At 53.0% G+C, this 13,826-nt stretch overlaps 1 protein-coding gene across 3 annotated transcripts in view; it reads left to right on the forward strand.

The window, feature by feature from the left end:
* Positions 1–3,827: 3,827 nt before the first annotated feature.
* The window catches only part of ACLY (ATP citrate lyase), a 44,537-nt gene continuing 34,538 nt past the window's right edge, over positions 3,828–13,826 (forward strand). For all 3 annotated transcript variants that reach the window (XM_055575877.1, XM_055575878.1, XM_055575879.1), the window contains exons 1-6: positions 3,828–3,981; positions 8,445–8,626; positions 9,814–9,936; positions 11,786–11,848; positions 12,280–12,470; positions 12,932–13,011. In XM_055575877.1, the coding sequence (XP_055431852.1) occupies positions 8,468–8,626; positions 9,814–9,936; positions 11,786–11,848; positions 12,280–12,470; positions 12,932–13,011 (616 nt within the window). In that variant the 5' untranslated portion in view covers positions 3,828–3,981; positions 8,445–8,467. The remainder of the gene's footprint in view (positions 3,982–8,444; positions 8,627–9,813; positions 9,937–11,785; positions 11,849–12,279; positions 12,471–12,931; positions 13,012–13,826) is intronic.

Raw genomic sequence — 13,826 nt, forward strand, 5'->3', positions numbered from 1 at the left:
ACACTGAGATAAACCAAATATGGACTGTGAACCAGGTAAATCAAAATGATTGGCCAAGGGAAAACTGGAAGAATTGCCGCATTTAAGTGATTTAAATTGCCATAATGGTGCAACACAGGGATTCTCCCTCTGAGTTTGCTGGTTTGCCTACCAACACGTACTGTACTCTTTTTCCTCCTAATAAATACTTACTTGCTTCACTACTTTCTGTCTTTGTGGAAATTCTTTTCTGCAAATCCAAAGGGCCAGGGCCCTTGTCACTGACCACTGGTCTAGTGGCTAGGATCTGGTTCTTTCACTGCTGCAACCCAACCCCAACCTCTGGCTGGGAACCCAAGCCTGGCTCCAAGCCGTTGCAGCCTGAGGCCATCAACAGTACCCAGGGACAGGGACCTGTCCTCTGCCAAGCTGAGGAGGGAGGTGATTCAAATGGGAAAATCAGAAGAGTTTAAAGCTTTAAAGTCAGAGAACAGAAAGGTAAGAATAGGAGGTCCAAATTGATTCATTTGAGGCAGAGGAGCCTCTGCGGTGGCATGGTGGGGTAATGAGGGAGTCTGGGGAGTGTTAGGGGTCTACAATGGGCCCACTGAGGGAACTGAAAAACCTCCATGATTGGCTCATGGATCCTCTGGTCAGCACCTCTCCTCTTTCACTTCTTGGATAGTAACTTTCTTGTTGTTTTTCCCAGGATTAGTCAAACCTGGGTCCAGCAACATCGAGATGGGGAACTTAATCACTCAGCAAACACTTACTGACTAGGTGCATGCATGCAAAGTTGCTTCAGTCTTGTCTGGCTCTTTGCGACACTGTGGACTATAGCCTGTCAGGCTTCTCTGTCCATGGGATTTTGCAGGCAAGATTATTGGAGTGGGTTGCCATGCCCTCCTCCAGGGGATCTTCCTGACCCAGGGATTGAACCCACATCTCTTACATCTCCTGCCTTGGCAAGAGGGTTCTTTACTGCTAGCACCACCTGGCAAGCCCATTGACTAGGTACCAGGCCCTATTGAAAGTGCTGGAGAGAGCAGCCAGAAAATACATACATCTGCAATATATTGAAGGATGAATTGTTAGAAATGGAATTGCTGGGGCTGTGGACACGTGCATTTAAAAATTTTCTCAATATTGTCAAATTGATGTACAAAGTTTATTACAGCCTAGATGCCTGTTTCTGGATGTGTAATTTTTTAAAAAATTTTATTGAAGTATGGTTGATTTGAATTTTATTGAGGAATTTTATTGAAGTATGGTTGATGGCTGGATGGCATCACTGACTCGATGGACATGAGTCTCAGTGAACTCCGGGAGTTGGTGATGGACAGGGAGGCCTGGCGTGCTGCGATTCATGGGGTCGCAAAAAGTCGGACACGACTGAGCGACTGATCTGATCTGATCTGATGGTTGATTTGCAAAGTGTTAATTTCTGCTTACAACAAAGTGATTGTTATACATATATATAATTTTTTTACAGTCTTTTCCATTACGGCTTATCAGAGGATATTGAATATAGTTCCCTATGCTATACAGTAGGACCTTGTTGTTTGGATGGTTGTATCTCTCTAACCGGGGGGATAATTGCTACACAGTGGATTCTCTCTGACTGCAGTCTTCCCACTAGCCCACAAAGATCCTGAGTTGTTCAGATATGCAGATGACACCACCCTTATGGCAGAAAGTGAAGAGGAACTCAAAAGCCTCTTAATGAAAGTGAAAGAGGAGAGTGAAAAAGTTGGCTTAAAGCTCAACATTCAGAAAACGAAGATCATGGCATCTGGTCCCATCACTTCATGGGAAATAGATGGGGAAACAGTGGATTTATTTTTTTGGGCTCCAAAATCACTGCAGATGGTGACTGCAGCCATGAAATTAAAAGACACTTACTCCTTGGAAGAAAAGTTATGACCAACCTAGATAGCATATTGAAAAGCAGAGACATTACTTTGCCAACAAAGGTCTGTCTAGTCAAGGCTATAGTTTTTCCAGTGGTCATGTATGGATGTGAGAGTTGGACTGTGAAGAAAGCTGAGTGCCGAAGAATTGATGCTTTTGAACTGTGGTGTTGGAAAAGACTCTTGAGAGTCCCTTGGACTGCAAGGAGATCCAACCAGTCCATTCTGAAGGAGATCAGTCCTGGGATTTCTTTGGAAGGAAAGATGCTAAAGCTGAAACTCCAGTACTTTGGCCACCTCATGCGACGAGTTGACTCATTGGAAAAGACTCAATGCTGGGAAGGATTGGGGGCAGGAGGAGAAGGGGACGACAGAGGATGAGATGGCTGGATGGCATCACTGACTCGATGGACGTGAGTCTGAGTGAACTCCAGGAGTTGGTGATGGACAGGGAGACCTGGCGTGCTGTGATTCATGGGGTCGCAAAGAATCGGACACGACTGAGTGACTGAACTGAACTAAAGGCCAGAAAAGGAGTACCTTCACAAGAGGTGTTTTCTTTAGCTGTGGAGAGGTGATCCTTCTCCAAGATGGGTGCTATTTGGGGAGATTCTGAGTAAGTGTGGAGCTCATTCCATGTAGGAGTGGAAGGCTCTCTATGACCAACAGGAGAGAGGAACTGAGGAAATGCTGTTTCAAAAAGATGCCTGTGAGGGAAGGGACCAGAAACTGACGTCATCAGGGATCACTTTGTTCAGGCATGGCCAACAAGTGTATTGGGGGGAGAAGGATTTGGCCAGGTTTTTGTGTACAGCAATGTGGTAGCACTGTTACAGTGTGACCCCAGCGCCTGGCAGGAACACAGACATGTGGTCTGTTTGCACACTGCACTGACCCTTTCACCTGAGCTGCTCAGCGCATGATCCTCCTTCCTGGAGCTACACAGCTGTTAGGGTCAGGGAGCAGCTCGAGAGACCTAGAGGACTGGGATGGACATAGGAAAGCTCCAGGATGTCTCAGCAGTAAATCTATGTCTTGGTTTCTAGGACTGTCTGATTTAAAAAATTCTGTCCCACAAGTTCACCAATACCTGTCAGACCGGGTGTCCCAGTTTTTGATTTGGAAAATGCACTCTGTTTCCCCGGTAATGGAGAAGGGGAAGGCGGCAGTTCATTCATTCCTCTTGTCTAAGCGTGAGATAGTGGGGGCGGGGCGGGGAGCCCGAGCAGCAGAGATGGCCCCAGCCTTGAGCTAGAATCTCTCATTGAATTCTCTGCTCTGTGCGCCCAGGTGAGTGGATGAGTGGTGGTGACTGACGCAAGGTGGTGACTGACCCCTCCTAGCCCCACCTGCTCACGCGGTCCTCCGCCCTATCCCATTTACAGTGGGAGGTCTCATCTATTAGTCTCTCCTCTCGGCCTCGCTCCACCAGCTTAAGGAAGAGAGTCCACGTGCAAATGGGCAAGCAGTCTTGCAAAAAGCAGGTCTAAGCAACTGGGTTTCATGTGGCCGATTTCAAGCTGCCAGGATACGGACGTCAGTTTCTCCCAAAGCGAGCTGGGAAGGAGACTCTGGGTCCCCAAGGCTGCGATACAGCCCATTCGGCCAACACCCCAGCCCCCACTCCCCAACACCCCATCGCAGCGGCTCTAGGCCCACCTCCTAAACGATCAGGCCATGGCCCCCAGCCTCGTAAGCTCCCCTCCCAGCGTAGCCCGGCCCATCTCCCCACCGGAGGCCCCGCCCCCGACCCCTCCCTGGCTTGGCAGGCTCCGGAGAGGCGGTGCCCGCCAGCCGTCCGGGACAGACGCACCAGCGGGACTACAAGTCCCAGCAAACCCTGGGGCCTGGCCTCGGGGGCGGGGCTATATCAGGCAGCGAATTGGGAGGAGCTCTGGCGCTCAGGCTAGGGAATGCGTATGGCCAATGGCCCGGCGGCTCGCGTTGTGTGCCGATGGGGGCGGGGAGAAGCCCGCCAGCGCCCGGACAAAAGCCAGGTCTCCGGCGGCTGCGGGAGGCTGGAGCGCTCCTAGCAGTGGGCGGTGACTTGGGTCCTGTAGACTGAACGCCGCGCATAGACGTTCTCGGAGAGGTGAGTGGCGGACGGCTGTTTTAGCGAGATGGACCTCACCTGGTCCAGGAGCTTCCTGCTTCCCTCCCCCAACCCGGAACCGCCTCCTTCGAAGCCGGCTTGGGGCTCACACGCGCTCCCTGCACCTGCTTGGAGTTTTGGGGGTCTTAGTTTTAGGTTAGCCTTCGCTGGGATCCCGGCCGGTGGCCTCGTGTCGCCCTCCCCTCCCCCGCCCCACTCCTCCACATTCTAGTTCCCGGAGTTTGCACAAGGCTGGCCGCCGTTGTTGCCTGCCTTCCCTCCGCCGTATTACATCGCCCCTAACTGGCTCCCCTCATCCGCACCCCGGGACTAGTCGCCGGGCCTCATCGGGCTTTCTGTGGCCACCTCTTGCCCCGATCTGGGTCCCTCCACCCCCGCCATCGGATGCCGGGCAAAGGAGGTAGAGCTGTGGCTAGTCTCCCCCACTCCTACTCCTCACCAGTCGGTTCAGGCCCTCCCTTTTAGTTCTGTGGAGAGTCGACTGAGCCCCGCGCCAAAGTGGAAGGAGCGAGCAGGGCGCGCAGCCGCCGAGGACCACACTTGGCAGGGCCAACCCAGGCCTCGCCACGAGGACCTATCCTTGGATGGGCGGTGCAGGGAGGACTCGCCCAGCTCTGGGGGTGCCGTCAGGCCCAGCCGCTAAGCGACAGATGGCCGGGGTGCCCTTCTCTCTCCCCACCCTTGGCGTTGATGCCGAGCTTGGCCGAGACAAGGTCCTCCAGGGGCTGGAGAATGCTGCCGCCACCCTGCTGTCGGGCTTGGCAGAGGGCCAGTCCCAGCGCCTCCTGCCCTCTCCAACCTTGGCGGATACCAAGGAGTTCTACCATTAGGTGGTCCTCCGGAGTCTGCCTGGGAAGAGGATTTTGCGGGGGGGAAGCAGTGCATAGCACCGTTTGGTCAACCAGCCCACTCCTCTCTCCACCCATTAACTTTGCACTGTTTCAGCCAGCTCAGATCATTGGATTTGTGAAATTCTGAAATATTGGGTGAAGGACACCTGGTAGACCCAGCTGCCCAGAGGGTTGTTTTCACTTCTTAAAGAGCTACTGCTGCTTTTTTTTTTTATTTATTTAAAGGGCTTCTTAAACAGCTTGGAAAATGATAATGGGAACAGCTCTTGAGCTCAGCTGGGTGGTAGGTGTCTCCACCCCCATTCTCCATTATGTTTGCTGCAGTAGGGGACCCTCAGAATTTTGTCCCTCTCTTTACTCCAGGGATTGCCTGGCCTTTCCAAACAAAACAAAACAAAACAAAACAAAACCACTCCTGTGGATACTAACCTTAAAATAAGTGCTCTTTGTCCTCCTCACAGAGACCCTACATAGCATCCCCAGTGGTTCCTCTCCACAGGCTGTGTCCCAGGGGTACAGTCCTGGGGAACAGACTCCTTTCATTCAGCCTTCCCTGTGGGCTACTTCTGCCCTCCGTGGCTGCTGTGGATGAACTCAATTCTGGGTCACTTATCCTGTCTGCAGAAAAGACCCCATTCAGCTCAAAAGGGCCGTCCTTTTGATTGAGAGAATGTGTGTGTGTGTGTGTGTGTGTGTGTGTGTTCAGGTCCCCTGGCATGATTTTCCCCAAATTTACCTAGGTAACAGTTCCTGGGACCCCAAAGTGGACCCCTTGGATCTTAGCTCTGCCCTGAAATCATCTCTGACCAGTCTGACAGCATATTCAGTTATTCAGTTACTGGGGAGGCAGCCCAAGACTCTGCAGTGGGGTGTGTGTGTGTGTGTTGTGTTCCCAGCCCAGACTGGTTTACACTTTAAGTCCCTTTGTCACTTGAGCCAGTGTTCTTAGCTATGGGTCTCTGGGCTGTCAGATCATGGTCACAGGTCACCATCTTGAAGGGATAAGCGAAACTGGGTATGTGTACATTTTTCTGGGCTTTTCTTCTGACCTCAAATAGGTTAAGATCCACCACCTTCAAGAGACTTCCCGAATGATTAAACTTGTGATTTATCTCTACCCAGTCCACTCCCTGGCTTTGTGAGCCTTCTTACCCTGTCTTGATAAATATGCAGAGGCCAGATTCTTTCCCTGTCTTTTTACTCTATCCTGTAAATTCTCTGTCTTGGCCTTGAGAGGGCCTGCCCCATCTATGCCAAAGTGTTCTGATGGCCAGTCTGTGTTTTGGTGAGCTGGCAAAGCTTTTCTATCTTGTGCCATTCCCCTGTTGTCAGCTCTCCCATCCCTCTCCTGAGCACCAGAGATGAGTTCTTGGATCTGAGATCTGAACTAAGGCTCAAGGAAATTGTGATTTTTTTTCAGCTGCAGAAGGTCCCTTTTCTCATCCAGGTTCTTTCCAAAGTTGGGTCTTTGTATGGGGGTAGGGGGCGGTCGTTGTTCTGGGAGTGTCTCTCTGCTGGAGAGGCTTAGCCGGGGTTGGGGGGGCGGGGGCGGGGCTTCCTTTCTCTTGGAATTTGTGATTAGCTTGTGAGCAACTGAACTGAACTGATGTGTCCTAACCACTAAGGGTGGTCGGCGGCTGCTTTCTCCTTTATCTGCTTGATCTGCCCTGGGTTGCACTCTGTTTGGGAGAGGGTAGGGGCACATGTATGTACCCATCTGATTTCAGGACCAGTTTTTCTGGTCTGAGTCAAGAAGGTTGGGAAATGGAGCTGGAGTGGGTGGGGGATGGAGGGGTATGGGGGAGTGGGGCTGATTGAGGCGTCTCCTTTGGAAACTCATATTGAGAAGGAGCCCGAAGTCATCCCAGGGGAAGGCGAGAAATGGAACGTTTCCTTTGAGCCCCTTCCCAGCTACCCGCCTTTGGGCCAGACACCAGACTGAATGCACCCTTTGTGCCTTGCTGGAGGATAGCTGGGAGGCTCAGCCAGCCAGTCAAGCCAGGATTAGAACCTGAAGCCCAGCCTGGCGAATTGGAAAGGAGGTGCAGAGTGGCCCCGGAAACTCTGGCCTTCCCTGAGCTAGAAATGGAGAGACCAGCCTTCCTGAGTATGTAAAGCAGCCAGCCCTTCAGCTCCACCTTCCTTTATTTACACTTGGCTTTTCTCTCCCAGTAAATTCAACAACCTCAATTCTGAATCTTTGTGAGATAGGAGTGACTTTTCCTGATCTGGCCAAGCTCTTGTCAGGAATGACTTAGTTTCCTTTCCCTTCCTGTCTCCCCACCCTTTATCTCCCCAAATTGCTCCAGGCACTACCCCAAGGGAGAAGGGGTGTGTCAGGACAAAGTGACAGGGAGGGAAGGTGAAGTTGTCATCACAGACCCTTCTGTGAGGTGAACGGGGGAAATGGCCTGGCTCCTGGACAAGTGGTCTTTTCTGTCAGGCTGACTGTGGGATTTTCTAGGGACCAGGAGTGAGAGGGTTTGAGTTCAAGTCTCAGGACCCCTGCATATTAATTAGGCTTCTTGGGCAAGTTGCCTTAACTCCTCTGAGCTTTTATTCCTCATCTAAGAAATAGGGCTGTGGGAACTTCCTGGCGGTCCAGTGGTTAAGAATCTGTGCTTCCACTGTGGAGGGCATGGGTTTGATCTCTGGTTGGGGAACTAAGGTCGTGCGTGCCACGTGGTGTGGCCAAAAATAAAAATAAGAAATAGGACTCTCAATCTCCATGCACCTCCCAGGGCTCACCTACATGTGACCCAGGATGGCTTCTGCCTCTCTTCCCCTAGTTCTGGCTCGGTTAGAAATGACCGGTATGGGTGGTTCCCAGAGAGGACTCTGTTTTGCTCTAAATGAGTAGCTGGATGACTCAGTGGGGTGGGTGGGATGCACTGAAGGTCACAGTTCCCCGCCCTGTGTCAGCTCTGAACTTGGGTGGGAGTCTGGTGTCCTGGGAGAAATGGGCTTTGATATAACTCTTCCTCTTCACTCCTGGGGGGCTTGGTCCTGCGTGAGGCTAAATAGACTTGCTTACCCAGCTTTTGGGCTGGTGATGTGTGTGAGTGTGTGAAATGAGTGAGTCTGAGTGTGTTGGAGACCAGACATGGAGGAGGGGTAGGGCCAGTCTTACACTATTTAACTGTGTTCCCCGCAGGTCACAGAATTAGAGGGTGCGTTTCAGGGTCTTTGTGCCCATCTCGGGTGGGACAGGCACTCAGGTTTGGGTCACATGCCGGCTATTATGGTCTCCCCATCCAGCTTTCTTTGCTCCAGGGTGAATGATCGTGAATGTGCTCTTGGGTGAGCTAGTTTGCCTAGAGAGTAGAGGCCACGAGTCCCCGGGGAGGTAACTGCCACCTTTGTTTTTCTCCTCTGTCCTCACCATCATTTCCTAATCCGCACTGTCTGTGGTCAGTGCTGTTTGAGATCTCCCTTCCATCCTTCCTTCTGGGGCAGCCCTCTTCTCCCTCTGGAGAAGCGCTGAGATCAGGTATTATGGTCTGGGGGCAGCTGGGTGGGGGTCTGTCCTGCTGGAGAAGATAGCGCCTCCATCTCCCCGCCCCCTTTGACCAGCCCCTCTCTCCCCAACAGGTAGTGCAGGGCCTTCTGTAACCATGTCAGCCAAGGCGATTTCTGAGCAGACAGGCAAAGAGCTCCTCTACAAGTACATCTGCACCACCTCGGCCATCCAGAACCGCTTCAAGTATGCCCGGGTCACCCCTGACACAGACTGGGCCCGCCTGTTGCAGGACCACCCATGGCTGCTCAGCCAGGTGAGCCCTCCCTGCCCCCCACCCCGCCCCTCCTCCAGGCCCAGATGTCCCCTCAGAACATGTGATGGCAGATGGCCTGCCTGGGTGGGCAGGGTGCAGGGGGCTGAGCAAGTTTTGTGTTCAGCCCTGTGTGCCGCATGCTGAGGTGCTGAGCCTGGACTGGAACTTGACAACTGGAGTCCGGGTAGCGGCTCTCTGGTTATTAACCATGTGGCCTGGGGCAAGCCATTTCACCTCTCTTGAGTTTAAGGACTAGTAATAATGCCTGGAAAGTCTTTAGTCTGCTGCCTGGCATTTGGTAAATGCTCAGTAAAAAGCACCTGCTCCATCAGGAATATGTCAGGGCCATGAGGAAATGTGATGCTGTACTTTGTGTAGATGGCTGATAGAATCCACTCAGAGTAGGGGATCCTCTCTGTAGATCCGTTTAGACGTCTCTGGCAGGTCCCAGAGAACTAGGACCAGTGAGGGGGGCGAGTGGGAGGGTGTTCAGGGATGCAATTTTCCTTCCGCTATGAGGCACCCCAAACCCCAAACCACAAAGGGAGTTGGTGAACTTCCTGGTACTGGAGGTGTGTGAGCAGTGGCTAGGGGCTGCTTGTAGATCTTGTAGATGGGGTTCGGGTACAGGGATAGGGTTGACCAGATGTCTTCTATGGTGCTTTGTCACCCCAGGGCTCTGTCTTTGTAGTCTTTCTTTTTGGAACGTGGGTGCCAGTCCATATTCTGAGATGTTGAATGAAGCTAAGATACCACATAGGGAGGGTAGGGAATCCTTTACTCATTCAGCAGCTATTCAATGAGCACCTACTCTGTGCCAGACCCTATCCTGAGCCAGGACAGCTCTAGATTGCCGGTTGTCAAAGATGTTGGCTGGGATAGGTGAAGGAAGCTTCTGGGAACTGACCTTGAAGATGGGTGGAATTTACCTTGGGGGTGGGGTGAATTGGAAGCCACCCAGGGTATCCTGTGCTTTGGGGCCCTAGACTATTACCTCTTAACTTTCCCCTCTCCTTCTTTGCTCTAAATACAGACCCCTCTTGGAAATTCCCTGGTGGTCCAGGGGTTAGGACTCCAGGCTCTCAATGCCAAGAGCCTGGGTTCAATTCCTAGTCGGAGAACTAGATCCCACAAGCCACATGGCTCAGCCAAAACACAAAACAAGCAAACCAACTCTCTTGTTCCAGAGCCTGGTGGTCAAGCCAGACCAGCTGATCAAACGGCGTGGAAAGCTGGGCCTAGTTGGGGTCAACCTCACTCTGGATGGAGTCAAGTCCTGGCTGAAGCCACGCCTGGGACAGGAGGCTACAGTGAGTCTGGGTGTAGGGTTGGGGTGGATGTGCTGTGGGAACAGAAGCAAACATGGTTGCTTTCAGATCTGCAGCCCTATGGATCACCCCCATGACTGGTCCGATTGCAGCCTGGGGAGGGCAGGAGTCCTGCAGAGCTGGTTTATGTAATAGGGCCAGTTGGATGCTCATTCCGAGCTCCCCTGACAGGGAATGGTGAGATGTGCTGTACAAGTAGAAGTATTACAGGCACTTCTGTGGTGGTCCAGTGGTTAAGAATCTGCCTTCTAATGCAGGGGATGAAGGTTCTATCCCCGGTCGGGGAAGTAAGATCCCACGTGCTGCAGGGAAGCTGAGCCTGAGGAACCCGAGCCAGGCCGAAATAGTCTGTTCCTTTAACAACAGTTCCTTTAACAACAGTTCCCAGACCTACTCTGGGAACTCCTTTCTTTTCAATTACCAGAACGGGTAGGGTAGCTCACCATGACCTGCATACATAAGAGGCACGATAAAGAAAAAAAAATACTCGAAGGGAGATGCAGAATCATTTAGGCAGAAACCATCTTGGGCCAAGAATCTAGGAGGAGACAATTAATCCTGAAGAGTCAATTCAGTTCTTGTCTTCTCCCAGCTTGTTGATTAATTTCAACTCTGTAGGTGAGAGTTGAAGCGAAATATGGCTTAGGAAGGCTAAGCGATGCCCAGAAATAAAATTGCATTTCTTTTTCTTCTCCCCAAGGGAGCTGGAGAACTGAAGGGAGGGAGTGGACCAAGGCTTGGCTTAAGCCGGGGAGGATGTGCTGTCCACACCTGGCTTTGTCCCATCTGGGGTGACTGTGGATCAGGGTTGAGCTGTTCTCTAACTCGATCTCCCCAGAGTAGGATGAAGGTGGTGATGGAGCCATCTTCCTTTTTACCTGGGCTTCCTTAAATCAGTTCTTCTTGTTTAATTTCCTGTTTCTGGCTCTCCTGGATAAAGAGGGATCCCTGAAGTTATACATGGGCTTGGGGGTGGAGGGATCTTGACCTTCATGCCCCCAGGCCTTTGGGGAGAGGGCAGCAGGGTTGGGGGGTGCTGAGCAGTGTCCCCAGGGAGGTCCTCATGCTTCCTTCTTAGCTGGCTTTTGTCAGGGGGCGGGGGGAAACGCTGGGGACATCTGAGCTGGCAGCCGTGTCAGCCCGGGCAGGAGCGGCTCATTGCCTCTGATGGATCGCTGTCTGGTCCCTGACTCAGCAATGACGCACACATGGGCGGGCGGGGGCTTCGGGACACGCGGGGAGGGCGGGTGAGGACTGTCTTGCCTCGGCTGCCGCCAGGGACCCACTCAAACTGATTAGCTCTGCAGGCCTGTTGTCCTCAGCGGGGAAAGTCTGCGGAAAAGTTTTCCCTGTCAAGCTCCATTCTGTCTCCCTTCCCCAGCCATTCCTTGTGCCTGCGACTGGGTCTCCCTGCCTGAGCTCTGGGATCGATAACCTTGATTTGTCCGAGCACGTGATCTGTGGGACAGCAGAGGGGTAGAGGCTCCAGATCGCTGCTTTTGGGGGGCGGGGCCACACTACAGCTCATTTGTCACCCTCCAGAGGAGGTGGAAAAGAAGGTGTGAGACATTTTAGAAGTGTCAAAGTGTGGCTGGCACAAGGGCAGTGGGTGGAAGAGGGGGTCTCATGAAGACTTCTTTCATGTAAGAGTCTGTGACCCCATTGCCCTAGTCTCTGGAAAGATCTCTTTCTGGCAGGTGTTGTGGCAGTAGCGCTGGAGCCCCACCTCCAATGGACGGTTGAGGTGGAGGGAGCAGAGGGTCATCCCTCCTCTTGCCCCGCGAGCAAGGCGTGCCATCCGCCTGAGCTGTGTCTCCTTCAATCTCCATAGGTTGGCAAGGCCACAGGCTTCCTCAAGAACTTCCTGATCGAACCCTTCGTCCCCCACACTCAGGTATGTGTGAGGTGGCTCCCAGCTGGGTCTTTGCCCTCTGGGAGCATTGTGCCTGTTGATCCTAAAATGATGAAAGGAGAACTCAAGCTGCTGGAGAAAAGTCAGAACAACCAAAGTCTCTGAAGCTGCGCTTTTAGGGTCTGAGGGTGCTGCAGAGCAGGGAGTTCAAGATGAGGGGAAGGGCTTAGTTTGCAGCAGAAAGGAACCAGCACTGGTAAAGAGGGGACTTCCCAGTGCTGGAGTGAGAAGGACTTGAAGGGAGGACCTTTACCCCAGAGCAGGTCACATTGGCCCAGTCTGGACTGTCAGCCAGCAAGGCAGTGGCCTCTTGTCCTTGAGGTCTCACCCGGTAGGAGGTGTCTGTGGGATTTTAGAAATGATACTACTGGGGCTGGGCCCCTCACCCATATTTTGCCCTCTTCCCTCGTAAGGAGGAAGAGTTCTACGTCTGCATCTATGCTACCCGAGAAGGGGACTATGTCCTGTTCCACCACGAGGGTGGGGTGGACGTGGGCGATGTGGATGCTAAAGCCCAGAAACTGCTCGTCGGCGTGGATGAGAAGCTGAATCCTGAGGACATCAAGAAACACCTGCTGGTCCACGCCCCCGAAGACAAGAAAGAGTTGAGTGAGAGGGATGGCAGGGTGGTGGTGGTATAGGAACGGGGAAGGCTGACAGCTCTGGGTACAGGGGGGCAAGTGGAGTGGTCTTCCCTGTCTGGGCACCGGCTACCCCGCCCCAGCCTTTGGCTGGAAGATGGGGAGCAGCCAGCAGTCCCAGCCCCTCCCCGTCCCCAGGAGGAATGCGGGGGCAGTGGGGAGGCTGGCTCAGACTGAAATGTCCGTCAGCATCCCTCACCTCCTTGCCCCTGTCTGTCTGGTGTGGGCCCCCCTCCTGCTCCATGCCTGACAACCTCTTTCCGCCTTAGTGGCTGAAGAGTGACATCCGGGGAGCAGGGTTTGGCGAGGAGAGGGAGGGGTCAGCAGAGCGGTTGCTGGGGAGTGCAGCTGTCAATAGCAGTGAGAGATGCTGCTGAGCCTGCTCCCTCGTGGACTGACAGTCCCTCTCTGCCTCCCCCTCTAGAATTCTGGCCAGCTTTATCTCCGGCCTCTTCAATTTCTATGAGGACCTGTACTTCACCTACCTCGAGATCAACCCCCTTGGTAACTATCTCTGCTGGGGTGGGCCCACACCCCCGCTTGCAGAGGGCAGTGCAGACAGGTGTGTAGGGGCAGAGGGATTCCCCAGGCTCCTGTTTCTGAGCTCTCAGGAGACCATGATCATCCTTCTGTTTCACCAACTCCAGTTTCTTCTGTGATGGGGAAGTCCTGGTTATGGTTTGATTCTGCTCAGTGGCTCTTCCCGCCAGTAGATCAGGCTGTTCTCCCAAAGCTGGGCTGCCCCTGCGTCTGCCTGATCAGTCAGGCCCTCCCTTTCTCTTGGTGCCTCAGAGGCCCCCTTCCCCTCCACCCGCTCCAGGAGTTAGTCAATCATTGACCCGCCACAGTTGGAAACACCTTGGCGAAGGCTCTCAGGTTTGCAAGAGGCAGGTGGTGTGGGCTGGCTCTGGCCAGAGCTTCTGAGGTCAGACTCCTGATTCAGATTCCAGCTGGGGGATGTAGCCCCTCTCATGGACCAGATGGCTCTGTGCTAACTAAATTAGCTCAGTGGCCCTGGGTAAAGGGAAGTGGACTCCAGCGAGACAGCAATAAATGAATTCTGCTGGTGGGGGGCCCGGTGCACCCACAGCTCCCCTTCTTCCCACTTCTCTCTGGACCCTAAGAGACCCTGGGGTGCCCACCCAGGGGCCTTAGACATTGTGCTTGAAACACTCTTTTTGTTTTTAAATAGCAGAGTTGTGGATGGGTGAATGGGTAATGTTTTAAAATTGCCATGGCAGCTAAAACAGGGTTCTGCCCTAGTACCTACAGATCAGAGAGTGGGGATGGTCTTGTAGAATTTGTTTTTCCTTGAATGA

This window comes from Bubalus kerabau, chromosome 4, assembly GCF_029407905.1.
Source record: "Bubalus kerabau isolate K-KA32 ecotype Philippines breed swamp buffalo chromosome 4, PCC_UOA_SB_1v2, whole genome shotgun sequence".
NCBI classification, from domain to species: domain Eukaryota; kingdom Metazoa; phylum Chordata; class Mammalia; order Artiodactyla; family Bovidae; genus Bubalus; species Bubalus kerabau.